The 25,542-nt window shown below is 39.6% G+C and overlaps 2 protein-coding genes across 5 annotated transcripts; both read right to left on the reverse strand.

The window, feature by feature from the left end:
• Positions 1-1,970: 1,970 nt before the first annotated feature.
• On the reverse strand, positions 1,971-8,430 carry LOC131469150 (5-aminolevulinate synthase, non-specific, mitochondrial-like). 3 transcript variants are annotated; one of them, XM_058644054.1, is made up of 12 exons: positions 8,308-8,430; positions 7,499-7,568; positions 6,944-7,149; positions 6,669-6,833; positions 5,954-6,085; positions 5,638-5,857; positions 5,369-5,553; positions 4,583-4,762; positions 3,701-3,865; positions 3,348-3,616; positions 2,873-3,035; positions 1,971-2,693 (listed from the first exon to the last, which is right to left on the reverse strand). In XM_058644054.1, the coding sequence occupies exons 3-12, from the start codon at positions 7,131-7,133 to the stop codon at positions 2,533-2,535; spliced, it is 1,830 nt and encodes a 609-aa protein (XP_058500037.1). In that variant the 5' UTR covers positions 7,134-7,149; positions 7,499-7,568; positions 8,308-8,430; the 3' UTR covers positions 1,971-2,532. The 3 variants fall into 3 exon arrangements, with proteins under 3 accessions (XP_058500037.1, XP_058500034.1, XP_058500035.1); XM_058644051.1 differs by lacking the exon at positions 8,308-8,430 and having other exon boundaries at positions 7,499-7,644; XM_058644052.1 differs by lacking the exons at positions 7,499-7,568; positions 8,308-8,430 and adding an exon at positions 7,375-7,449.
• A 521-nt stretch (positions 8,431-8,951) lies between these two features.
• Positions 8,952-19,224, reverse strand: spo11 (SPO11 initiator of meiotic double stranded breaks). Of its 2 annotated transcripts, XM_058644056.1 has the most exons (13): positions 18,960-19,224; positions 17,776-17,889; positions 16,468-16,556; positions 16,036-16,102; positions 15,808-15,916; positions 15,440-15,526; positions 14,317-14,353; positions 12,147-12,256; positions 11,912-12,011; positions 11,480-11,517; positions 10,292-10,368; positions 9,801-9,912; positions 8,952-9,087 (listed from the first exon to the last, which is right to left on the reverse strand). In XM_058644056.1, exons 1-13 carry the CDS (start codon positions 19,061-19,063, stop codon positions 8,968-8,970), a joined length of 1,164 nt encoding a protein of 387 aa, XP_058500039.1. In that variant the 5' UTR covers positions 19,064-19,224; the 3' UTR covers positions 8,952-8,967. The 2 variants fall into 2 exon arrangements, with proteins under 2 accessions (XP_058500039.1, XP_058500038.1); XM_058644055.1 differs by lacking the exon at positions 14,317-14,353 and having other exon boundaries at positions 12,147-12,236; positions 18,960-19,223.
• Between the last annotated feature and the right edge of the window lie 6,318 nt (positions 19,225-25,542).

The following is a 25,542-nucleotide window of genomic DNA, read 5'->3' on the forward strand; positions in this document are numbered from 1 at the left end:
AAAACACCAATCTGGATTTTATGTGGTACTTTTAAAAATAATCTCTTTCAACAGCGACAGGGAGTTGTTGTTTCGACCCTCCCGTACAGTCAGTGACTCAATATTTATATTAGGTCCAGTGTTAAGAGAATTAGTGACATATAACTGTGAGACTGCAGAGAACAACAAACAGTAGACTATTTCTTTCACCCCCTAGCTTTCCCAATTACGGTGGCCTGGCTTTACCAGAGAGGATATAAACAATTTTTACAACACTCCTGCAGCCCCCTCTGCTGTTTTCTGCTTCTTCTTTGTTGGTTTATGCGTTGGGTTTATGTGGGTGAAGCAGTTTTTCTTTGTTTGTATAGTAAGCTTAGACTTTGAAAAAGTGAGACACACTTTGTTTGGGCAGCTGTAGAAACATGGCGGTGCAAGAAGGCGACCTCCGTAAAGCAAGGCCTTTGCATTAGGTACATATAAACGGCTTATTCTTAGTCCACCAAAACTAAATTATGTTTATTTTAAAGCTATTATACATGTATACAAACATGTTTGGGGGTAGTATATTCAATTTCTGCCAATGAATCTGCTTAAACACATTGGATCTTTGGATAGAGGATAGAATAAAAATAAAGGAAGATTTCTACAGTGTGCAGCTTGCCTGATTGGAGATGGATGATAGTGGTGTTGGTCACCTGACTGCTCCACTTCCACCCGCACATTACATGTTACATAATGTGCTTCAGATATGAGCTCACTGTAATTCTCCCATAGGAAAGACATGAAGGTCTTTGTTTTTCTTTTTTGCAGAATCCCAGGTTTCACACAGCAAGTGCCTCTTTGAGGGCTTTTGCACTTCCATGCCTGGCGGGCACACACAAAAACACATGCCTGTCATGTGCAGATGTGCAGTGAGAAATGTTCAGAGATGAGAGCCTCTTCTCCACTGATGTTTCTCTGCATGTGGGAGCAAAGGGATATTTTTTACTGAACAGATTCAAGCATGACGATCCCACGCCGCCGCAAAACAAACTCAATAATAAAAAAATATCAACGCTACCTTTCATGAAGTATCTTTTCTAATAAGCAGGTTTTTAGATTAATTGTGGATAAATGTGACAGTTGAGTTGATTGAAAAGGGCGTCAGAACATCAGATTCTGTGTGTGTGTGTGTGTGTGTGTGTGTGTGAGAGAGACAGCGTCACATGCTGTGAGGCACATGGACGTGTGTTTGCTGTGTTTTATTACAATACACACAGTGATCTCTCATGTTATCTTGATGGGAAACACAATATCCTGTCCCCTGCTGATACCATCTAGTGGCTCATCATGAACATTGCTGCACCAGCTATGAGTCATCTGCGCAGGGAGGAGGTGTCTGACGTCACTGAACTCTCAACGCTAAATAGGAGAGACCATGGTGCCACCATGTGGTGAAACCAAGTATACCACTAAAGTGTATTTCGTGCATGAATAAAAGACCAAAAATCTGCTTTCAGCTGATTACACAGAACTATTTGACTAATATCTAATTATTGCTACCTCTATTATTACCTATATATTTTTTTAAACTATTAAATTATATTATTGATATATTAATGTGTCACTATAGCCTTTTCTTTTCTTTTCAAACCCTTTTCTGCCCCAAGTCTGCATTCACCATCACACCCTTTGCATCTTATATCTCTTTGTATACTATATATATGTACTTTACATATAGGTATATATATATAACGTATACATATATGTATAAATATAAATATATATTTTTAACTTTTTATTTTATTATCTTTTTATTAGCTTATTAATGCATTTTGTTACCAATTGTATATTATGTAACTGCTTCTTCCACAAGTGCCAGATACACGAAGTTCATTGTCATTATAGTGATTGTGTGTGTTTTGAAGACTTAAAATTAAAGAATATTTATTAAAAATTGTATATCCCATTTATTCTTTCAGTTGCTTCGCATTTAAAAGATTTTTCCCCAGCATGAAATGTTTCGATTAATTATTCAGATAAGATTAGAAAAACATTTGCAAAGCCATTAATGTAGGGCTAGATGTTTATTAGGAGCATATCTGCCTTAATGATTAATTGGGGCTACATTGGCCCTTTACTTTAAGAGTTGTTGTTGCTTTGGTAAGGATGCATAAAAAAGCAATTAAAACCCATCAGTACATTGCTCCTGATGATACTTACTAGTACAATGGCATTTTAACAACCAATAAAAGTAGGAAAATAATAGATAAATTAAATTAATGTTTAAAATGGTTTGAAAACCAGTATAAAAGCCAAAGTGAAATGTTTTGTATTACTCTCTTCATCAAACTTAATGGAGTAGGTAATCAATGACATTTTTTTTATGTTTAGACATGTCATTTATTTAGTTTAATGCTGATTGATGAGGTGATGTGTAAATAATATCAATATTTCCTCTTCTGAAAACAGAAGAGGAAATAAACATACAGTTACTAGTGATGCAGAACATTTTATAAATCAGTGAAACGTGTAGCTTATATAGAAATATAGTATTAAAGGTTTTAATTAATATCAGGCCACGGCTGATATCATGTGACTGAGGCCTGAGAAATAGGACTTCTCTCGCTCACTCATGAGCTCAAAGTGAAGAGGCTGCTGACAGAAGTTACACTCTGCTGAGGAGTGCGGCAGCAGCTCCAAACCCACCTCCACCCACGTCTTCACCAGGTGTTCTGTGGAGACCCAGCAGAGCACAAACGTCACATACAAAATTTTAAATTTAAAACTAGAACTCAACTAATATAATCAGGAAATCACATTTGTCAAACACAGTGTGTCTTTGAATCATCAGCTTCTGTAGTGCTTGAATATTTGTCAAACGGGGGGGGGGAATAAAAGAAGGTTGTCATACCAACAAAGTAGTTCATCATCTGTGGAGTGTGGTGTGGTGTGGGGGCGATGCGCAGCAGCTCCGTTCCTTTAGCCACTGTCGGGTAGTTGATTGCTTGGACGTAGACGTGGTAGCGAGACAACATGATGTCACAGATCTGAGTGTTCTTCTCTGCATCTGCAACCTGTGTAAAAAAAACACACCACAGCTTTCACACCAAAAAAGCACAACATGGATAGTCAAGGTTGAAGGTTGAACATTGTCTTTGTGTGTATAATGTCTCTGTAAAGCACCTTGGATTGCCTTTTCTGAAAATAAAAGACAACTGTCTTCAGATCTAAATTAACTAAATTAAGTACACCCTGAAGAGGATTTATTGTTTGTTATCTTACTTTAGAAAAGTACTAGTTTTAACTGAATGTAATTCATATTTGTACATATAGATGTACAGTATATATATATATATATATATGTATATATTATATTTTTTTCTTACACAGACAGGAATGATGTGGCTTGGGCAGTGGACGACCGGAAGACCCGAGTCCATCAGCATCTGCCTGAGCAGCTTGACGCTCCTCTGGTGTTTCCTCCTGAGAACCTGGCCTTCTTCACTCTTCAGGATCTTGACAGATTCCTTCGCCCCTGCGAGCAGCATGGGAGGCAGGGAGGTGGTGAAGATGAAGCCCGCGGCGTAGGAGCGTACTGTGTCCACCAGAGCACTGGTGCTGGCAATGTAACCACCCATGCAGCCGAAGGCTTTGCCTGAAAATGAAACCCAAAACAGGTCAGAGGAGCACATTACGCAACAGACGAGAGTTTACCATCATCAGTGACGTGTTTACTCACCAAGGGTGCCAGAGATGATGTCCATCTTGTGCATGACTCTGTCTCTGTCTCCAATCCCTCCTCCTCTGGGCCCATACAGGCCCACAGCATGCACCTCATCCACAAAGGTGAGAGCGCCGAACCTGTGGGCAATGTCGCACATTTCCTCTAGTGGGCACACAGCTCCTGCAGAGGACACATGGTTCATTATTTAACAGTTTTTATTCCTGATGACTTGAAAAAACCTGAATGAAAATACTTGTTGGCATGTGATGTTTACTTTGTAAACAAGAAATCATGGATTTATAGTGTGGATGTATAGGTGTGTAGGTAGACCTGTTCAACTGCTTGTTAATGCAAATACCTAATCAGCAACACACGCTGAAGTTCAAACTGAGAGTCAGAATGAGAAAGAAATGCGATTTGTGACTTTGAACATGGAATATTTGTTGGTGCCAGATGGACAGGTTTAAGTATTTCAGAAACTAGATCTGGGATTTTCACCCGCAACCATCATAGAGTTGTGTTTGCAGAGAAGGGTCCAAAAAAGAGAATCCAATAAGCAGCAGTTCTCTGGGCAGAAAATGCCTTGTTGATACCACAGGATAATGACCAAACCAAAATGATAGAAAAGCAACAGCAACTCAAATAACCATTCATTAGAACGAAGGACCATCTTTGAACACACAACACATCGACCCTTGAGCAGCACAAGATCACACTCCTGCTATTTTATTAAGTGTCCTCTGTACCCACTAAAGTGGCATGTAAACATTAATGTAGGAACTTCTTTAATAAATCAATAAATATCAGTAATAGAATCCTACAAAATCCTCCATTTACTCATTGTCCTTCTAAAATATCCTATTGAATAAGACACTTGGCACGACTGTGCATACTCACCATCCATTGAGTGCACCGTCTCAAAAGCAACAATCTTTGGAGTTGAGGCGTCAGACTTCTCAAGCAGCTCTTGCAAGTGGTTGATGTCATTGTGACGGAAAACAAATTTCTTAACTCCGCTGTTTCTTATACCCTGGATCATTGAGGCATGGTTGCCGGCGTCAGAGTAGATTTCACAACCTTTCACGAGTAAACAAAGGGAAAAAAAATACAATAAATACCTGAATAGACATTTTGTTTTAAAGGGAAAGTTCAGGTTCTTTTGAGATGTGGTTTCATGAAATATTGACACATTATCACCACTGACTTTGCCAAGTGTGCCACTACGTGCTGCTGTTTCTGCAGACCTGCTTAGGAGTGGAAACTCACTCCCTGCCACCAGGGGCAGGCAAAACAGATTTTAACTACTGAATAAAAGGCTCATGAAAGAAAACCCATGTCTGTATAAGTCTACAATATCTCGCAGTTAGGCAGCTTTTTGATGGCTAGAAACCAAAGATCACTTTTCTGCACCAAAGGTCGTTCAAACATGTTTTGTTTTCTCTATGGTTTACACTTTGGTGCATGAGAGTTTGCTGTTTCATATAATAGCCAATAACGGTCTAGTGTGGCACAAATATTCATAAGATATTGTAGAATTAAGTGGGTTTAGATTTTATAAGGTGTACTTTCTGTTCATCTATTTTTTTCCATCTGTACCTGCCTGCAGCCATGTTTCCAGTCAGCAAAGTCAGTGTTGATGTCAGTAATTTACAGAATCACACTTTTAAGCATCATATAATGTACCTGGCAGCATTTTTGCCAGAGTAAACAAAGTGGAGTCATTGGCTACAAAGCAGGAGGTGAAAAGCAGTGCAGCATCCTTGCTGTGCAGGTCAGCCAGCTCCTGCTCAAGCTCCACATGGAATTGACTCGTCCCTGAAATGTTTCGTGTGCCTCCAGCACCGGCACCGTGCTTCTGAACGGTCTCCCTGGAAGGGAAAGTGAGAAGGGTTCACTTTAGATGACATCAGTCAGTTGTCAGTGATGAATGAAAGCCGTGTCCACCTACTTACAGAATAGCCTGGGTGACTGCAGGGTGACGGCTCATGCCAAGGTAGTCATTGCTGCACCACACGGACACGTCTTTCTTTGCATGGAAAGATTCTGTGTAGTCATCCGCCATAGGGAACAAGGGGGCACGCCTGTTCACCGTCTTAAAAACCCTGTACGTGTGATCCGCCTTCTTACTTTCGATCTTCTTTTCAAAAAACTTGTCATACTGGAATGTGACAACTGATGGAGGAACAGGGAGGAAGGTTTTAAAGGATTAAAAAAAAGAATACTATGCTTTTTTATGAATTATTGGTCAATGAAGGTAAGATTTCATACCTTCAGGCAGATTGTCCTTTAATAGGTGAGACACTTTGGAAGGTATTGGTTTAAAAAAGCTTTCTGGTGCCTCTTTGTCAGCCTTTTCCGCCTCGATAAGGTCCAAAGCTGATACATTTACACCAATTTTCCCTGATTAAGAGGCATACACATAATTCAATCAATGCAAGTTAGTTTGCAATGTACTTTAAATGTCACTAAGATCATAATGTTGATTTATCATAATTTACCTAGATTACCTATTGTCCAATCCCCCTGGCAGTGTTGGGTAAAAATGTGATACTCATAATATACGATGCTTAACTAGATGTTAGATTCGAGTGGCTGCCATGTTTGCAGTTCTGCAGTTTGACTGCTAATTTTCATTTTAATAAAGTAGATTCAGTTCCAAAAGACACTTGTTGTACATGCAATTTTGATCGTTTTAATAAAACAAATTTAAATATATTACTTTAACTGTAAAAGTAAGTCTGTAAATTTCAGATAATGGATTACATTTATTCAAGTATTACAAACACTAATAAATACTCAACATAGACAGAAATATTATGATTTAGAATAAATAACCCATTTAAAGATAAAAGATTCAACTGTCCAATTTCAATATGTAACTTATTACTTTTGTTGCCTGGTAGGAAGTAGAGATTGTATTACTTTTTACAGCAATAATATGTCATAAGCAACTTTTCCAACACAGATCCCAGGTGTGGCTCACCTGTTCGGATAGATTGCATCTGTTTTACGTCCTCCTGTAGCTCCATGCTGGCTTTTCTTACTAAACTACAGTTTTTCTCCACCATCTCTGTTGCCAGGAAAGGACACTTGGAGGATGCAGCCTGGCCAGCAGGTGGTGAAGTGTGTCCTTGATGCAAACTTTGATCTACAGCGGCACGAGTAGATTAACAAAATGAAAGAAAAAGCTCATTTAAATGACAATTTAACATACTAAATCATATGAATATGGTATGTTTTTTTCAAATTAAAATTTACCCTCGTGCTTTGAAGTATCTCTGGACACAGATGTTGCAGATGACAGAGCTCTGGCCAGATGTTTGGAGGCCAGGTGCATCATCACAGGGCACTTTTGGGCAAAGTTCACCAGTGATGACTTTCCGGCCATCTGCAGGTAAACACTGGGAGCCAGGGTGAGAAAAGGGCACCGGCGGATCACAGTGTCCATATGTGAAATCTTTGACCTAAATGAGGGGGAAATAGCAGAACTACAAATTAATTTTAAAGAACAAATGTACTTCATATATACAATATGTTCCATGAAGTGCGGATGCTGAAACACATCTATCAATATTAAACACTCAATATAGACACAAAAGCATAGACAATAGTTAAAAATAAAAGATGAAACTGTCCAGGTAGCAGTACAGAATATTATTATTCTATTATTATTATTTTATTTTTTTTACCTCAGCACATCCCAGTCTACGTTGAAGAAACACATAAAAAATGTCCTGCGAAACATGACTCCTCACTAATCTGTGACCAGTGAGACCACAGAGGATGTTATGTTTAGAGCCCACACTCACTCACTCTGCTCTGTAGTCAGCTGTCCTTGACAAGCAGAAAGGAAAAGTGGGAGGCCTTGCTTTCTCTCTCTTACCTAAGACAGAGGACAAGAGGAGCCATGTGTCTGCTACTGATGAGACAAATGTAACATCCCATAGATTACAAAACATGGGGTGGGTCTTTGGTGCAGATCACAATAGTATGTACTCAGGTCGCTTCCTTATAAATTGTAAATACTTAAACAATGCTGGGTCTGCATTGTGTAAAAGATAGTGACACAAATGATGAGACAGCAGAGCGTCCTCATATATTTAATTTGTGCCAATAAACCCTCTAAAATATTACACACTGGAGCTTTGAGGAAAGCCCAAAGACAACTACATCAAATGCATGACCAATTTACTGTAAATTAACTGCATTATTTAGTTTAGGGTATTTGTACTACTGTGTGTATTTTTAATTGATACTACTTAGATCAAATTATAATTATGGCAAAATATCATGGCAATACGAGTCAGCTAATATACTTGAACAAAAACATGATCTTATATTTTTGCATGTATGTCAGTTATCAAATGTGCTGCTTTAACCAACTTCTAAATAATTTCTGAATTCTTTGTAAAAACTAAAACTACCCTCCTTTATAATAATTAATATTACATCACTGCAAAAGTACTGAATATTTAAAACCTTGGAGATCATCTATATTGAGCTGCTGTGGACTTCAGCTCATTCCCTGATGGTTTATAATAAACAGGTTCAGAATAATAAGATATAAATTCAATCAGCTGGATTATGTTTTGCTCTCTGACAGATAGATTTTATCAACTCACCTAGATGATGACTTAGAGAAGTACCTCTTTTCCGAAAGTCACCTCGTCGATGACGTAGTAGGAGTGTGTTGCACAAGCGCGGAGCCACGCCCACAGACTGCCGAGGAATATTGCCAAAGATCGTCTATAGGCCAACAGGATGTACTACACCACTTTATTTTCCAATACAGCTTTTATAATATTAACGCGAGTAACAAGTGGTGCCATAACTTTTTGTTTTTTTAAGTAATTAGGTTTTTGTCATTTTATGATGCCTCTAGTCCACTAGATTCAGACAGAAATTGAATGTAGGGGTGCTTAAGTACATCTATAACTCCACCCACCAATTTATATTAAGAGGAGCAGCATTAGAGTCATGAGCTTTGATTGTTCTGCTCATGTCAGTCTTTCAGGTCAGTGATTAGAAATCATGTAAACAATCTGTACATCAAATTTATTGACATTCAGTGTTTCAGACAAAGACTAAATTCATGATGTGGGTTGTCAGTAAGATTATAGATGTTTTTAATATTATAATGAAAGAAAATAGACACTAATGGACATTACAAACAAAACAAATGCAAGGTAATAGGATTTTTATGAAAAGGTTAGGAACTTTCTTTAGTTTTGCGACCTGCTTCAGCACTTCACTTTTTCTTCCACTTGGGGGCAGCATTGCAATCAAACCCAGCCTCCATAGCGCAATTTGTTGGGCAGGTAAATGCTGGTGAGGAAGTCAGGAGCAATGGTTGCCAGGGCCTGGATTTCAGCCTTGACCTTAGTCTGCTGCATCAGTTCCATCTACAACATGAGCAAATACACATGGTTTTACATACATGCAAGAGGACACAGTGCAAACAAGCATAAATCTGTGTCCTCAGTACCAGTGAGTGAAGTCTTCTCACAAACATTCCTCTGGGATGTGTCACACGAGTTAAAAAGGTCAAATTAAACTGAGTTGGATCACTTGTGGCTTTAAAGATTCCTGACCCTTTTTTGGAAAGGTAACATTTTGTTTAACAGGACAAAATGTAGGTGGTAGTTTAATGGTGTGCAGAGCAAATAGGACTGAAAAGTTTAATTGATTAATGAATCAGTAAACGACTTCTAAAATAACTATTTTCATAACTGGATACATTTTTGTTAATATTTATGATGGTAAACTGAATAACTTTGGTTGTAGACAAAAGACATTTGAGGACATCATCATTTCAACATTTTCAACATTTTATGCACCAGTTGCCAGACACAAGGTCAGGACATCCGTTACATAAAGTTGTGATTCATTATCAAGCATATCTCTTGGAAATGTCTGATTTACTTATTAAATCAATTATGAGGTGAACGTGGTAGTTTAGTAGTTTTGAATGCTTCACTGGAAAGAATGTCATGGAAATTAGCAATAATACAGAAAACCTTTCAACAAAATGACACTGAAAACATGTTTCAGTTACTTTCATCTTTACTGAACCATATGTAGCTCGTGAGCACTTTCCTCTCCTTCTTTTGCTCACCTCTTTCTGCCAGTCTGGTTGGCTGGTTAGGTATGGCCTTTTGAAAAGGCTGTCAAGCTTGCTTTCATCTCTTGTGGTGAGGGGGATCAGAGCGTCCTCAGGAACCCGCAACCTGCAAAACCAAATGTTGATTTTACTACACATGACCAAGTTAATTTCCTGACGGTGACAGCGGGCAAAAGGCAGTTCTATTGACTCACTGTTATTCCTTACAGTTATTATACAGTACATATATATATAGTGGGGAACATAGAAGGAAGAACAGCATGGAGTACACTTAAATACATGTCAAAAAGCCTGTTTGGCCTAAATTTGCTCAAGGGGACATATACTTAAAACTCAATATGCACCGAGATGCTGTCACTAAAAGGAAAAAAAAGTGAGGCAACAGCAACAGAAACCAAAACAAACAATCTAAATGTCCCCAGAATATAATCCCAATTAGAGGCAGGATGAGGAAGTATAGGAAGTAGTGAATGTGGAGTCCAAACCTCCGGAGGTCAGAGGGGAGGAGGCCTAGCCACATAACGCTGGGGACGGTCAGACTGTGGGCCTCAAACGACATGGACTGTGGAAAAAAAACCCACACAAACACAAAATACACCCAGTCACATACACAGAGACACAACATGCCTGTATGCAACATACAGTATGTACTGTAGTAGATAAACAAAGATCACCAGCACCGTACCTAAATGATGTGCTTATACCCAACACACATTCACGTAATGAACACGAGGATGACTACACTACCATTACAGAGACATTCATCTTCTTTCCATCAGGTGTTACGGTGCATTTCCACCATTGAGTGTGTGGGCCGGGTGGTGATAGCTGCGTAAGCTGTGTACATAGCATCATATCAGTGTGACACAATGTAGCCCGCCAATAAACTCCACAAGGAAGAAGAACGTCACGCAGTAAACACATGGTGACAGTGGAGAACATCCAGCATTTTATGTTCTTTCTTCTCGGCATGTAGCTGTTTATCTTAAGAAAAAGACACGCTTTGTTTGAGGAGGCAAATTCTGCTCATGAGAGCTAATGAAAATAATTCAGGATTCACAGTGTGTTGAGCTAAAAGGAACATAACGAGATGAATTTAAAGACCCTAGTAAATTCCATCACTTCTGCGGGAGCTACAGCGTGTTGAGCTTAGAGGAGCAGCTCTGTGATGCATTCCAGAAGCCTTTTAAATGTCATCTCTTCTGTAGGCACACAGAATAAAACACTTGCTGCTGCTAGCCACCTTGTGAGATGCACCACAAATTTGGTAGTATTTGGAGTAGAATTGTTTTTTTTCTTTTTTAAATCAACGCAACCACTGAAAAAACATTTTTATTTTTAATTAACTGATCGCCCTTTTTATAATAAAACGAATAATCATACCGATCCCTAGTGCCTGGCACCCCAACAGAAGGTTGACAAAATCTGGAATGGTATACAGTAGATCTGTTATATCGGTACCTTGCACTACTTTTGACAATGAAAATGCAAATAACTGAGTAAGGTATCAAGCTGTACCACTGGAAATGAGACTTGTGTAGTGAAAATCCACCCCACATCATGTCAGTTTAACTCGCAGAGGGGCATAATTACATATGGCTAACAGGGAGACACTGAACAGGCCACACTGGATAAGGTACAGTACAGAAATAAGTGGCATTGGCGGCACTCACGAGTGATCCATACTTGTAGATACACATGATCTCAATGCCTGGGAAAATAAAAGAGAGAGAGAGAGGGAGAGAAAGAGACACGATGCAATCACCAACATACCAGAGCAATTATCCTCCAAGATGTGCAACGGAGCTTAGAACAAAGCAAAGCATTACATGTGTGTCTCGCCATGCAATGGGAAAAGGGTTAAAGAGTTATGGAGACTGATGGAAGCAGAGTCATCCCACCTGCACAAGATCACGCCAACGGGAATACTAGCCAGACTAGTCGATATGACAGGTGCTAACATCTGCCGTCTTAGTGGGACATGAAACCCTACTGTGAGTGCGTGGGTGTGGAGATGAAGAGTCAAGTGTTGTTAAATGTGTGGAAATATGTAAAGTATGTGTGAGAGGGGAAAGTGTTTTTTCACTCGGACAGATGATGCGTACCATGAGGGTCAGCGTCCACAAGGGCAAAGATGGGGATGTGCAGCGTGTCCCAAAGTTTTCTCACCATCAACCTGCTGTTTAAATCGGGAACGCCTTTACCCTGATGCACAAAAAAAATCTGTTGTGTTAACAGAACACTGGCACTGTCCACAGACAAAAGAAACAGTAACTTTGACACGGAATCAAGTTATTTTTAAAAATATGGCAACCATCGCGGGGAAAAAAGGAAACATACCGTAATTATGATGCAAGGAAAGAGCTTTGTGCAGAAGTCGTCATCCAGCAGCCTCTGGAAAGTTGCATCCTTCTCAACGATCATGACAAACTTTGCAGATGATACAATATATGAACACGGTCAAGGACAAGAAAAGTAATTTCCAGGGATGAACTATCAATTATTTTAATGAGCAATTAATCTGTCAATTTCTTTTTGCAATTAAGTGATTAGTTGTTGGTCCATAAAAAGCTGAAAATGGGGAAAAATGCTGATCTGTGGACCTCCAATGTATGCAGGGTTTGTTTTTAGACCTTTTTAAGACCATCGTGAAAGCAACCTATATATGTATCCATACTGGCAAAAAAAGTATGAAGCTTATTAATAGCATACTTATTTATCAATTAACATAAATACACACTCAACATAACTCAACAAGTGCAATGTTGCATTACAGAATCACCTCACATGAATTTATGCTGGTTTTGAACTAATATTTGTTGGAGCGTTTTCAGAAAAACGGCAAAACTAGTGCCCTGGCTGTACAAGTGGTGTGTGTGCTCAAGTGTGAGTAGTGTCTGTTATGATCGCTAACCAGGGAACTTACTTTAACGGACATAATTTTCCCCAAAATTAAATGAGCTTAACCAAACTTTATAACTCAGATCTGGTAAAAAACTGTATTTAAGACTTTTTAAAGTCTAAAACTTTAAGACTTTTCATATGATCCTGCAGGGAAGCCAGAAAAACAGAAAATATTGACATTTAAGAGGCTAAAATCACAGAACGTGCTTTTATTATATAGCAAAACTCACTCTAATCAGTCAATTATCAAAATAGTTGTTGATAATAACCTGGTCATTTCGGCACAAAGAAAGAAATGCAGTACATATATATATATATATATATATATATATACACACATATATATATGTATATATATGTATGTATATATATATATATATACATATACATATACATACATGCATACATATGTACACACATATGTAGTTCTAATGTAGTAAGAACTACATTAAAATCCTTTACTGTATCGGTCACGGGGGTCAGACAGTGGAATAATCTGGATGAGGAGATGAAAAAATCAGCAAAACTGAGTGTATTTAAAAAGAAGTATGTAGATATGACTATTAAACAATACAGAATGACCCAGGAGGAAAGTATGACAAAGGTCAGGGACAGAAATCTGTAGACACTGTGGGAAACGGCAGGGGAAGCAAATGTAACCAAAAAAAAAAAAAAAAAAAAATGTACCCAAATGTACCCAAACAACAGCTGACACTGATACAAATGTCAACACATGAGAAGTATTTAGCTGCCACTGTGAAACAAGTCACTACGGAGAATCAATTGATCCAAGATGGAACTGCTAAGCTGGTCATTGAATGCGATCGACAGAGTGTTCTCAACAACAAGTACAGGTTCTGGTGAACCTAGTTGCCCAGATGGGACCTTCATGGCTGGCTACATTCGGGACGGATGGGATAAGTGGACTCCCTGGGATGGGGAATGTTCCTGCAATACCAGGAACTGAGAAAGATCGGCAGTGAGATGACCAATGAATTGATCGATGTGAAGGTGGAAAGCGCTCCGACGTCTCCAGAACTCTCGAGCACGTGAAAAGAATGGAGAAGCAAAGCGAGGCGAATCCTACAGATGAGATGGATGACTAAAGGGAAAAAAAAATTAAAAAAAAATAAATAAAAAAATGATGCATTGACCTCTATTGATTGGATTATTTTGTGACTTTTGGGAAGTTGAATATGCCAGGCAACAAGTCGAGAATGTCACGTGCGACGGAATATCATGGACACATGTACAGACACACGGAGTCTGTCTAAAGCTAGACTATATCTCTGAGTGCTACCTGATGCTGAAACATGTTTTCTTTGTCAAAATGTCATAAAACAAAAAAAAAGAATGATGAAATGTCGATGATAATGGGGGCGGGACTAGATAAGCTTTGCTTCTCCCGCTTTCCCTTTCGGTTATGTATATTGTGTGAACTGCACTGCTGTGTGATGAGTGATCTAAATGTCATGACCGAAATAAACACACATATATATATACACACATATATATATATATATACACATACCACTTCATCATCATCTATGAGTGACAAAAAGTATACATGCGTAAGAATGAAGTAAAAATTAATCATAAAGGATACTTCTAATTCCAGTAATGTTTGATGAAACTGCAACAGCCTAAAAACAAACACACACATAACTGAGTTCAACAAGTTGTCATTCATAAACATATTGCTGTTTAATGTGAGCCTTGTCGTACTACTGTTGTTGTGGTTGACTGTATGCTACCCCGTGGAGTTGATGACACATGGCGCTGTAGAACAATGTCTGCAGATCTGTATCACATGTTGTGTTAGGACCTGCAGCAGAGACTCACAATTCTGCCAAATGTGTGTGCAAGAGTGTTTGCAGTATATTGTTCGTGCCAATGAAAAGGTTATAAATGGCAGTGTGGCATAAATCAAGTTTTTGAGTACTCGCAAATGTAAATGTATTACAGCTGCTGTCACTGATATTGTCTTTTGGACAACTTCTTAAACTCGTCCACTGCCGCCCCTCCTACCCACGTCACCTCAACAACACTTTTGCTGATGCAAAAAAAAAAAGAAGAGCATTTTAACACATATTTCACTGACAGCAACTTTGAATGTTTTGGGCCTTGGGTACAGAAGAGATATAATCTCATTATATCACATAGAATTATGCAAAGAAAACAGTAACAATACAAGATGTAAGAGAGCAATGGATGATTAAATTCAGAAGGCAGGAGGGCAAGGATGCCAACTGCTGCAAAGAAAAACAAAGCGGAGGAGGAATGTATTATTACCTCTCATTTTTGCTGTGCTCCATCATCTATTTTACTCTAAATGGAAGCATTATTTTCAAAATGTATATCATGGTCTATTGGAGAAGACCTGAAACTAGTGATTGACTTTACTGACAGTTAGATAAGATAAGATAAGTTAAGAATTCCTTCATACCTCTCTCCATCAAAGCTCTGAATATCAAAATGGCCAAAGGCCATCCTCAGTAGAGCAATTTATTTTAACGTAACTGTATCTGTTAACGTAACGTAAATGATGACTTGACATTTTTTATGATGACTGTACTATGGGCAATGTGCAAATGGTGGTTGTTGTGTGTTCTCAGTGTGCATCTATGTGGTCAAGTATGCACTGACATTTGTATTTTCTGTATGAGTCCAAGACAAAATTACTTCGAGTTCATTCAGCAAGGCAGTTAGTGTCTGTTGATGAGACTTACTGCAGAGCTGGAGCGACAGTCAATCCTTGTGCCATCCTCCTCCATGTAACGCAGATCACCTGCAATCAAACCCTTAGACGTGGCCAACTGTCGAAAACACACAAACACACTGTGATTTTAACACAAACATACTGTAGAGTGTGTAGACATATTTCTGCCAATGCCTGTCTGAATTCAACTTTAATTAAACTTCTGTTTAATCAAAAAATATGTATTTTCTTCAGCAGATGCTTAAATACAGCATTAAGAGGACAGATTTCTTCTGTGGGACCTGAGGTGATAATATCAGAGCATTTACAAAATAATTCTGCTTCAGGTATTAATGTCCGCGTTTTGTGTCTATTTTGTGCCATAAAGTGCACGCCTACCACATGAAGTGCTCGTCGGGGAGCTTTAAGCATACAGGAGATATCATCGATGATGCAATCGACAGTTGTCTGTGAAGTAAACAGCTGTGTGTTGTTGTAATAGATGTCTCTGTGGAAACAATATGGGAATATTTATGAGATTTTTGCAATAATAACCACCAGAAATATATCTCGCTTCAGTTATGATTCATTAAAATGTGAACTGATGTCGAGTTGATAACAGCTGACCTTTTAGTTGCATAGGAGTTGCTCTGCACGAGTCTGTAGATGACTGATAGAATCTTGACGATCTGAGCTTTTAACAAAAAAAACAATCAACAATATGTTCAGTGTCAATCGTCTTGTGTCACAATATTAAAGGTCTGAAGTTGAGGAAAAAACATATTCTGTTATTAATTAGGTTCTCCATGTGGTAAACTGATGGTTAAAAGCCTCTTTCAATATGCCCTGTCTCTGCCAATTTGTCACCTAAAACTCCGGCTGACTTTTACCGCTGTTTGTGCAGATGCTGCACATGTTTACAATGAATACAAACGAAAGCCACATGCTATGAAGGATGGTACATCTGTACAGGTTTTTTAGACTCGGAGGAATGTCTGTTGTCAAGAACAGCAAAGCCACATATGAGGGAAAAATCTGCGGTTGAAAGTATTTTCTCACCAAATTTAGTGACAGACGAAGGACAATCACTCCTAATGGTGCTGACAGAACTTTCCGAATTCATTTGAAGCCCAACGGCACTGTCAAATCTTAAGTGGGATGAAGTGAAAGAAAAACAGATGGCAGAATGAGTGGAAAAGACAAGGAGATAAAAAAAAGGAGAGATGAGACAATATACTGTTTTATTGTATAGCTCAATAAACGCACTCATGATAAGTTGACCATGGTAAATTTTCATTATCATTTCAATTCCATTCATTGATTTTTCTCACGAGTGCAAACGCTGTCTAGCTCACCTGCTGACAATTCTAGTGCATCTTTCCAGTCATTCCTGGACCTCGTGATTTGTAATGATCTCATTTGAGAGTCTTTAAAATGTTCAATAATAAGAAACGTATTCTTAGTAACATGTCTCTTTATCTATAAGACATTTTGTAACATGTTTTTGGTGACATAATTTTTGTAATAGAAATAATATAATACGAGTTGTGTATCTGTAAGCATTTAAAAAAAAGATGTCTGTGGACATCTGCTAAAACCTTTTGGAAAATGACTGAAAGCAAACAGATACACACAAAATGAAGATACGGTATGGACAAAAAATGCTCTGTCCACATCCATTTGCAAATCTATATTTTAAGAAATCTGCACAGATTGTGTGTGTGTTACATTTACCGCTGCGAAAAGCAGCTCGAGCCATCTAAGCTGTCTGAAATACCCCACACCCTGAGGGCTATCTTTGAGAAGACCTCCCCTTCCTTCACTGTCCTTCTTTGAGACTATGACATTTGAAAGGGTTAAGCCAGAATGTGCTTTAAGCTGCAGCAATGTTTGATCCAAACAAGAATAGACAGTCTGCTTTGTTCAGACTATAAGGTCTCTGCAGCCTCATCACATTAAAATGTGTGTGTGTGTGTGTGTGTGTGTGTAGACAATCCCTTTCAATCTCTTATCTCTCTGTCATCTTTGAGCTCAGGAAGTTATTTCAGCTTCAAAAGGTAAAAGTTTTAATTTTTGGGTTGCCAAGGCGGTGCACTTAAAACACCCCTTAGGCAAATTTAGACAGGGCGCAAGTATATATTTCCTCTTTAAAGTAAATTAAACTGCACTTGCTTCATCTTGTGTGGCCTGACCTCCCACAATAAGCCCTTATGTACGTAAATGTTTATTTACTTCTTCACACAACTGTTTACCTTTTGAAAAGGTCAGACAGCTTACACATATCCCACTGGATTGGTGTGGAAAACGACTGCAGTGTTCAGTGTGTGGTGAGGAGAAAATGTTTTAAATATGTTTAAATAAAGTTACCTGACGTTGTCCCAGCTGGATCTGATGGGCACTGCAAGGGCAGGGGCCTTACCTTTGGACAGACTGACCACTATTCCCAGGATGACATTTTCAATACGAGTCAAGACTTCCCTGCTGGAAGTTGAGATGAAATGAGGATGACAATAAACAGAGCATAACAAATTTATTTGACCACCACCCAAAGCCACAGCTACTCTGAATTAACAGCACAAGTATGTAGAAGCTCTTTAACCAAAATTATTTGTATTTTAATGCTAAAATGTAATAATTATTGTTATCCACAATTTTTCTAATTTACTGTTTTACAAAAAACTGAAAATTGTGAAGCACAATATTATGTCTTGACTAGAATGTCAAATTATAGTTATTTGCTTGTATTTCTGAATGGAAAAAAAAATAGTTTTAGTGGTTGAATGTTAAGCTTAATTCATTTCTGACTTCCCAGAGAAGCTCAGTGAGCTGGCTCAAATTTGGGTGAATTTAGTTTGTTAATACCAAATAAATAACGATAGCTATTTTAGTTTTAAAAATGTTTTTTGAAAGATTTCTAAAATAAACAAATTGTCTTGTTTTTATGGCAGGTGGCCTTAATCACTGAATATGGGAAACATGAATAATGCAGGAGTTCGTTGAGCAGACTGATTTTCAGGAGGCTTCTGAGAAACTGTGCAGTAATAAAATAACTAATACATGTTTATGTTTGCTTTATTTGCCAAGTACTTCTGCTTACAGCAGCCATGTCCATTGACCACATGTCATCATAAACGGTGTTCAAGTACTCAAGTCATTATATGTGTAAATAATAAATCATTTTGCCTTTGTAAATAACAAACATACCAACATTTTTGGTACACACTATTTAATACATTATCCCACACAGCTCAATTGAAAATGTTTAACATTCAAGGTTAGCATGTCTACGTAAGTAAGGCCTGTTAGTGCTAATTAGTCATAATTAGTAACTGGTATTTCACTCGCAGCATAATGAATGAATGAATGAAAGCCCTGTGAACGTACAGTAAAGATTGTAGAGTACTGTTCTGTGGTTAAGTGCATAATAAGAGTTGTTGAAGTGCAGAGAAAAGTTCTTTTTTTTATATATAAAAAAAGAAGCTAACTAGCTCACTGTACGCTAGTGTATGCTAACCTTCTGTGTTAGCTGGAGCAGGTAAATGTAAACTTACGGACTTATTTGTTCCTCCACGCGCTGACTGTCTTCAATGTTGTTTAGCAACTGAACTCTAAGTTTGTCAATTTCAGAAAATATTCCAGTCGCCCCTAAAGCCATTGTGCTGTGTATTATTTTCCTATTTTCCTAAATCATATACCGGTTGTTCACCGACTGGCTAAGAGGGGCCTCAGATTTAGGGACCATCAATAAATTCTTTCTTTCTCCAAATATCAAAAGGGGACCGTTTACATTTTGAAGTATAATGTGAGGGAGAATTATACTTAACACTCCATACAGCAAGATACATAAACAGAACTATTTGCGATGACGGAATACAAATTTAAATTATAATGTATTGTATTTATAAATACTCAACTTTCTTTTAAATACAGAATCAAAAGGTAACCATAAAAGGTTTTAAATTGAAATGACAAAGATTGTAATGACTAAATTAATTATAGTATTATTATTATTATTGTTCATAGCTTTGTTTTTACAATGTCACGTGACCCAATGCTAAATTGTGTTACAAACCCAAATAAATAAGATCTTAGTTTGTCCTCTGTCTTATATGAATATACAGTCACATATTATACAGTGACTATATAATATAGTATATACTGTATTACATTATATGTTATTTCTTTCAGTAGCTTCAATATCATGTCACTAGTCACACAAACAGAACAGTATTTTTCACAAAACCTCCAAACCTCGTCCTCTATTATTTACCGTCCTGATGTCCTGATGACAAATATTAAAGGTGGTTTTGGTTAACACATTTTAACTGTCCATCTGTTTTTGGACTGAGGTAATGCAGAAAGCATAGGCCTGACACGCAGATGGAGAAACAACAGGTGTACAAAGGAGACATGTGCAAATTTTGACCTATGGTCAACATTTAAATGACCTCACATTAAATCACATCATAACAAAACAGGTTCTCATGATACATACTATTGTAGATATTTTCCTTTTCCAAGATTCATCTTTTCCTCTCTTCATTGGTGTGCTCAGGGTATAAACAGAGTTTCCAGCCTAAATACCCTGCAGTGTTGTAGGATTGCTGTCCTGACATGCACAAAATGACTTGCAACAACTTACCAGCCGTCTACTTCAAGTTAAAGTGGACATTTGCAGGCCGTGTCCATTAATAACATCCAGGGCTGTGTGTGGGCCACTTAGCACCTCATTGGTGTAATGCAGTAGACCTTTTGCTGGTGGTGTTTCGAAAAATCCCCATTATCACCCTCTGCGCCACTCAGTTATGAGACCCTTAATGCGAGCTTGCTGCTACTTGTCCAAAGGTGTGTCTACTCTATGTGTGTTTCTTGTTGTGTTTGGTGTTTTCACTATGGTTGGGTGGGGAGTAATTGACTGAGCCTCACACAAACCAAACATATACTGAATATGTGAGCCATGTGAAAGTGGGTTTTTAAATATAATTTTGATTAAACTAGTGTTTAATGCTGACCAACATGTCAAGGAGGGGGGTTATATGAATATTATTAGTTTCTTCTTTGCAGTTCACTTTTTTTAATGCAGTAATTTTTCAATTAGTTAGAGCTGCTCTATGCTCCAAACATTAAAAATGACATTGAACACATATGATACCCTGGGGATGATCCACATTATTGCTTCATCAACACCCTTTCAGAGACTGTCTCTGGCTCTTTGTTGCATCATCTTGTTGTCAAGTCACTTTATTATTGAAACACAGACACGCTTAGATTCTGTAACTATTAGATCATCCACAGTCCCCACCGTTCAGAATTGCTGGCAGGCATGCTGTGTGTGTTTGCAGAGGCACTGCAGTCTTCTATGGCAGTTTGAAGGCCTGGTCAGAGTGTGTGTGTGTGTGTGTGTGTGAGCCAGGATCTAAAGAGAAGAGGTCCGTGCCCCTGACCTGACCCTGAATATTTCCTAAGGTACAGCTTCACTAAAGGTCGCTCATTCTCCTGAGTGGCTTTGGCAAGCTGCTTCCGTTGTAATAGCTCTTAATTTCAGAGTAATTGCTATCTCTAAGTGATGAGGAACGACCCCTCACCCAAAGCTAAAAAAAAAAATTTAACAGGTTTTTGGGGTCCTTTTATTCTTCTGTTCCAGACCCCTGCTGTTCCTCTGGCCCAGGAGAAATTTGTGTCGAGTGTGAGGCCCTAACCTGAGGAGACAGAGTGCAACGAGTCATGTGCTTGTCTCGGGATGAGTGTTTGTGCTGGGCTGTAGGGGGGAAGTAAGGGCTGAAGGGTCAGAGGAAAGGAGTTGGGGAGGGGGTGGGGGGTTACCCACTGCAGGTGAGGGGGATTAGCTGCAGCTAGAGGCCCAAAGAAACTAAATACAGATCTGTCAACTTAATCCTCACAAATAGAAAACAGAGCTGCCCTCCCTTCACAATCCACATAGTTCAGCACATCCACCTCCTGTTCCTCTCTGCCCCCCCCCCCCCCCCTCCCTTAGACCTCGGGCTCTCCAGCTCCTCTGTTTCTCATCAGCTTTTGGCCTGAGCCACTCTGGCTATGCTGCCTCCTCTCTAATGGCTCCTCAGACCAGCGTGAGTCTGAGATGACTGATCACCCAGGGTCCTCTCTGATTGACAGGCCAGCACAGCATTACAGAGTGATGAGAGCAAGAGTCAAGAGGGCAAGGCCTCTCGCTGCACAGACAAGAATCTAAATGGGACCTCTGGCTGGAGCTGCGCAGACCTTTATCAGGCCCTCACACCTCAGTAATGGATGCTGATAAGTATGTGGCTGGGTGCGGAGGCCAGCTCAGTGTCAACCCGTGACTCTGCGCCGATGACACGAGTGACAGAGTGCCTGAGTGATAATATCCTCCAATGGATAAGCCCTGCTAAGCTGAGAATTATTGGAAGCTTAACTAAAGCAGAATCTCTCACCGTCAGTGACACCAACTATAACTGATGGGTCTTGTCGAACTGCTGAGAGCTATGAATCAGATCCAAGCCACTCAGGTGTTCCAGAGCAGCATATCTGGCTACAGACAGACTCAGGAGTGACGGGACATACCGGATATGAGTGAAAGTAGGTGCTGAGAGATCGCCATGAGGATAGGGATTGTGTTGCACCGCTCAGTGCTCAGATGGCTTATTGAAAAGTTAGGCAATTCAGGGATCGAGAGAAAAACTGTCAAATCTTTTAAAATTGTACTGCGTAACTTTTCAATACAAAAAAAAAATATGTTTCTCAGTATAACAGTGCCTGGTGACATTCCTGCACCGCACACAGGAAGTGACTTGTTTTAAGTCAAGACAGACGGAGGTAACATCAACATTGTGCTGGTAAAGTGAAATGACTGCAAACAGGTTAGAGTGGGACTGAAAACAAAAAGAGGCGCCCATAAATAGTTTCAAAAGAGAAATCTCCCCCAACCCAATCGTGTACATCTGCCCTCAGTCAGGTCTAATGATATTGCTTGGCAGAGCCCAATTTAATATGAAGAGCACAGCATACAAATAATGTTATATAATTCCTGTTCAAAAAGACCAGAGGCCGAATAATAACAGCAACAACAAAAATCAGTGCATGCCTGAAGTCAAGCGCTGCAACTTTAATCTCTAAGGGATCGACTTTTGTGCTAAGCAGGCCACCTGTCTGGCAAAACCAGCAAAATCTCTTATGTTTAGTTCTTAAAATTTATGAGATATGTGTCTTTTTTATAAAAAAAAAGAAAAAAAAGAATGCGAAACTAAATGGATTGGATAAGGTCTTTGACAGCACTTGGATTCAATAATTCAATACTGGAAGCAGATTTCTTTAAAAATGCTATCAAGCCCAAACCTAAATGGGATACACAAAGTGAACTATTTCAAAGCTGTTTCATTTAACCACCCCCTCTCTTTCTTCTGCATGTCTCACAGCTGTGTCTCATATGTTCATGAGGCCCCTGGACGTGTGAGACACCAGAAGGGGAACATTTGCAAGAGCTCAGCTCCACCTGGTTGGGCTGTTTTAACAGGCCGCTGGTTTGTGCAGTGCACACAGTGGGGTTACGCCAAAAACGTAGACAAGGGTGGACAGGACAGGCAGACAGGGAGGTGGTGGGGGGTAGGTGAGGAGAAAAAATGTGCCTCCACTCTCTTATGTCCTTGCACCGCAACCCCACACTGCTTCGTTTGAGGGTCAGTTTACCTTGGAAAAAGTTGTTACTGTATTGTCTATTGGCCTGCTCAGTCGCCCCATCCTCCAAACCTCATCTGCCTCCCTGTGTCCACAGACCTTCAAAAGACCACTGCCTGCTGCTCTCTGAGGCAACACATGAAACAAATATTAATCTGACCTCTGACCGTACGAGCTGCTAAATAGAGATAACCGGCAGACTGAAAGAGCGCAGACCCTCAGAGCAAGAGAAAGATAGAACAATATTCGGTGGAGTGTTTTCTTATGTTGTGGGGGCGTGAAAGACTTTGCAGGGACTTTTTTTTCTGGCTGAGCTGCTGTGTGGTCTTTTTTTGGAGATCAGGATCATGCTACAACCTGTTGGAGTGGTTTATATTTGCACATACTGGAGGCTGTTGGAGGCAGTTGATCATAAATATGTTGTTTTCAGATGTCGTGGGAGCACTTCTGCACTTGAACAATGAATTTACTGCAAATATATCCGGACCCTGCTGGCAGGAGTGAGTCAACTCATCACTGGCCTGGCAGGCATTAGTAGAGGACGTCTTACTTTGCTGCTTTATTGTAAATGGGGCTTGACAGTGTGTATTAGTCACTGTGTAAATATTAGCGCTCGTGTGTATCGACAACATATCAATTTGAGTGAAAGATAACAGAGAGGAATTGGGTCTCTCTCCTCTTTTGGCAGTTTGTCTTCTGTGTGAGTGTCTTTGACAGAAGGTTCAAAGACTGTTTGTTCTGCTTTTCTGCTTTAGTTCTCCCTGTCAAAGGCCTCTCAGTGTGGCTCACCCAGCCTGGCCTCAGCCTGTGCCCGCTGTTTACTATGACAGTCACCAGGTCCATGGAGGCACAAACAAAGGGGGGTCTGTTCTTATTGTCCTGTCCGGGATTGTCAGCCCATTCTGGGTTGACCTCGCCAACCTTACAGCAAGGGTAAGAGAGCGAGCGTAAGACAATGACAGAGAGGGAGAAGAAATTGAGAGAAAGAAAGAGAGGAAGATGTATAGTTATAACTAAAGCCAAGATCCTTTCAAGTCGGCTGTCGGAAACTGCTGTAATGTAAACACCTGCGGCCATTAGCTGATTCTATCTGAGGCACCGGATAGAAATGTTTATATGTTACAGGCTACTACTGAAAGGCCATTTAAAAGCAAATAGAGGATTAGATATACAGAATGAGTAGTGACAGCCTGTGTAAGCTTTCAGGCTTTAAGCTATGTTGAACTGTCACTGGAAAAAAAGGAGTAGTGGAACGCCTTTGAAGACAAGAACAACCACATTAAATGGGCAGGAAGGTGAGCTAAGTGTAGAATACCCCAAGACATGCTCTGCCTCCTTTCCTCCCTTCCTCTGTTTGCAATCATAGCTTAAGCTGTCTGGCAGCCTCTCTAGCTGTGCCATTGAAGTCTAATTTTATTGTCATAAAAAAAAATCACCTGGCAAGCTGTAGCTCGAAAACACACCGAGTGCAGAGCTTTTAAAACTCCACTCTCTGTGTATAGTGAAAGGTTTTAGGAACGTCTGTCATTCCTGGTGCGAGGACCTGATCTGAAGACCCCTTCAGTGAGAGCAGAACCAACAAGAGGGTCAGGAGCCTTCCTTTAAAGTGTGGTGCTTAAGAGGTGCTGGGGCCAGGGGGACAGATCGAGGGATGGAGCAGCTGCCAAACATCTGCACCCCCTCCCTTGCAGCAGCCTGCGCTTTGTCTGCACCGCTGCCTTTGTCACAAACTTCTTGCTCCAGCAGTGCGGATAAAAAGCTTGGATGTCTTCAAAAATGCAGCATGAAATGGCAGTGGTGAGGCTGTAATGCTGCTTTCAGCACTCACCACCACATGACCCCATGCGTTCAGACAGTGCACCTGCAGCAGAACACTGGGTATAGTTTATAGACATATTTTTTTTAGTGTAGTTGTATGTGGTTATGACACATTATCAACACTGACCACATCAACTGTGCTGCAATTTATGGTTGCTGAATATGTTCACTGCATTATTAAGACATCAAATCATGAGACAAATTATCATCATTTGTGTAGATTTAATATGAGAGACTTTTCCTTCTGTTCCCGGATGGATGCCATGTTGTCAGTGAGAGTGTCCTGGTCCCAGGCTGGTTCACGGTCATGAAATCAGAGCCGATAATGCACCAATAATACCTCACACAACCTCACTTAACTAAAACTAAATCTAAAATTCTGTATGAGCACTAACAGGACACTAACAGTGAGAAGTCTTATTGACACTGCACATCTGTCATCACTGAAAACCAGGCAGGACAATCATCCAGGGAGTATGACTTGTGGGAAAGGAATGACAAAAAGTGCTTTTTCATAAACCAAAGTATCATGATACAAATCTCGTCCTAATCCGTTTTGTATTTGCACATGTTGCCTCAAGCCTCTCTACAACTGATAAGAGAAGGCCAGGTTAGCCATCTCTCTCTCTCTTTCGCTCTCAC

Source organism: Solea solea, chromosome 11, assembly GCF_958295425.1.
Source record: "Solea solea chromosome 11, fSolSol10.1, whole genome shotgun sequence".
Lineage (NCBI taxonomy): Eukaryota > Metazoa > Chordata > Actinopteri > Pleuronectiformes > Soleidae > Solea > Solea solea.

What these genes read in the sequence shown, in the direction of transcription:
- LOC131469150 (XM_058644051.1), bottom strand. Translation starts at nt 7,644, where the DNA reads ATGTTTTGTAATCTATGGGATGTTACATTTGTCTCATCAGTAGCAGAC. An exon ending in ACAGCTGACTACAGAGCAGA is followed by an intron (nt 7,150 to 7,498) that starts GTGAGTGAGTGT and finishes CCCCTCATTTAG; the next exon opens with GTCAAAGATTTCACATATGG. An exon ending in GCCACATCATTCCTGTCTGT is followed by an intron (nt 3,036 to 3,347) that starts GTAAGAAAAAAA and finishes TTTTTTACACAG; the next exon opens with GTTGCAGATGCAGAGAAGAA.
- spo11 (XM_058644056.1), bottom strand. Translation starts at nt 19,063, where the DNA reads ATGGCTTTAGGGGCGACTGGAATATTTTCTGAAATTGACAAACTTAGA. An exon ending in AACTCCTATGCAACTAAAAG is followed by an intron (nt 15,917 to 16,035) that starts GTCAGCTGTTAT and finishes TTGTTTCCACAG; the next exon opens with AGACATCTATTACAACAACA. An exon ending in CTCCCCTCTGACCTCCGGAG is followed by an intron (nt 9,913 to 10,291) that starts GTTTGGACTCCA and finishes TTGGTTTTGCAG; the next exon opens with GTTGCGGGTTCCTGAGGACG.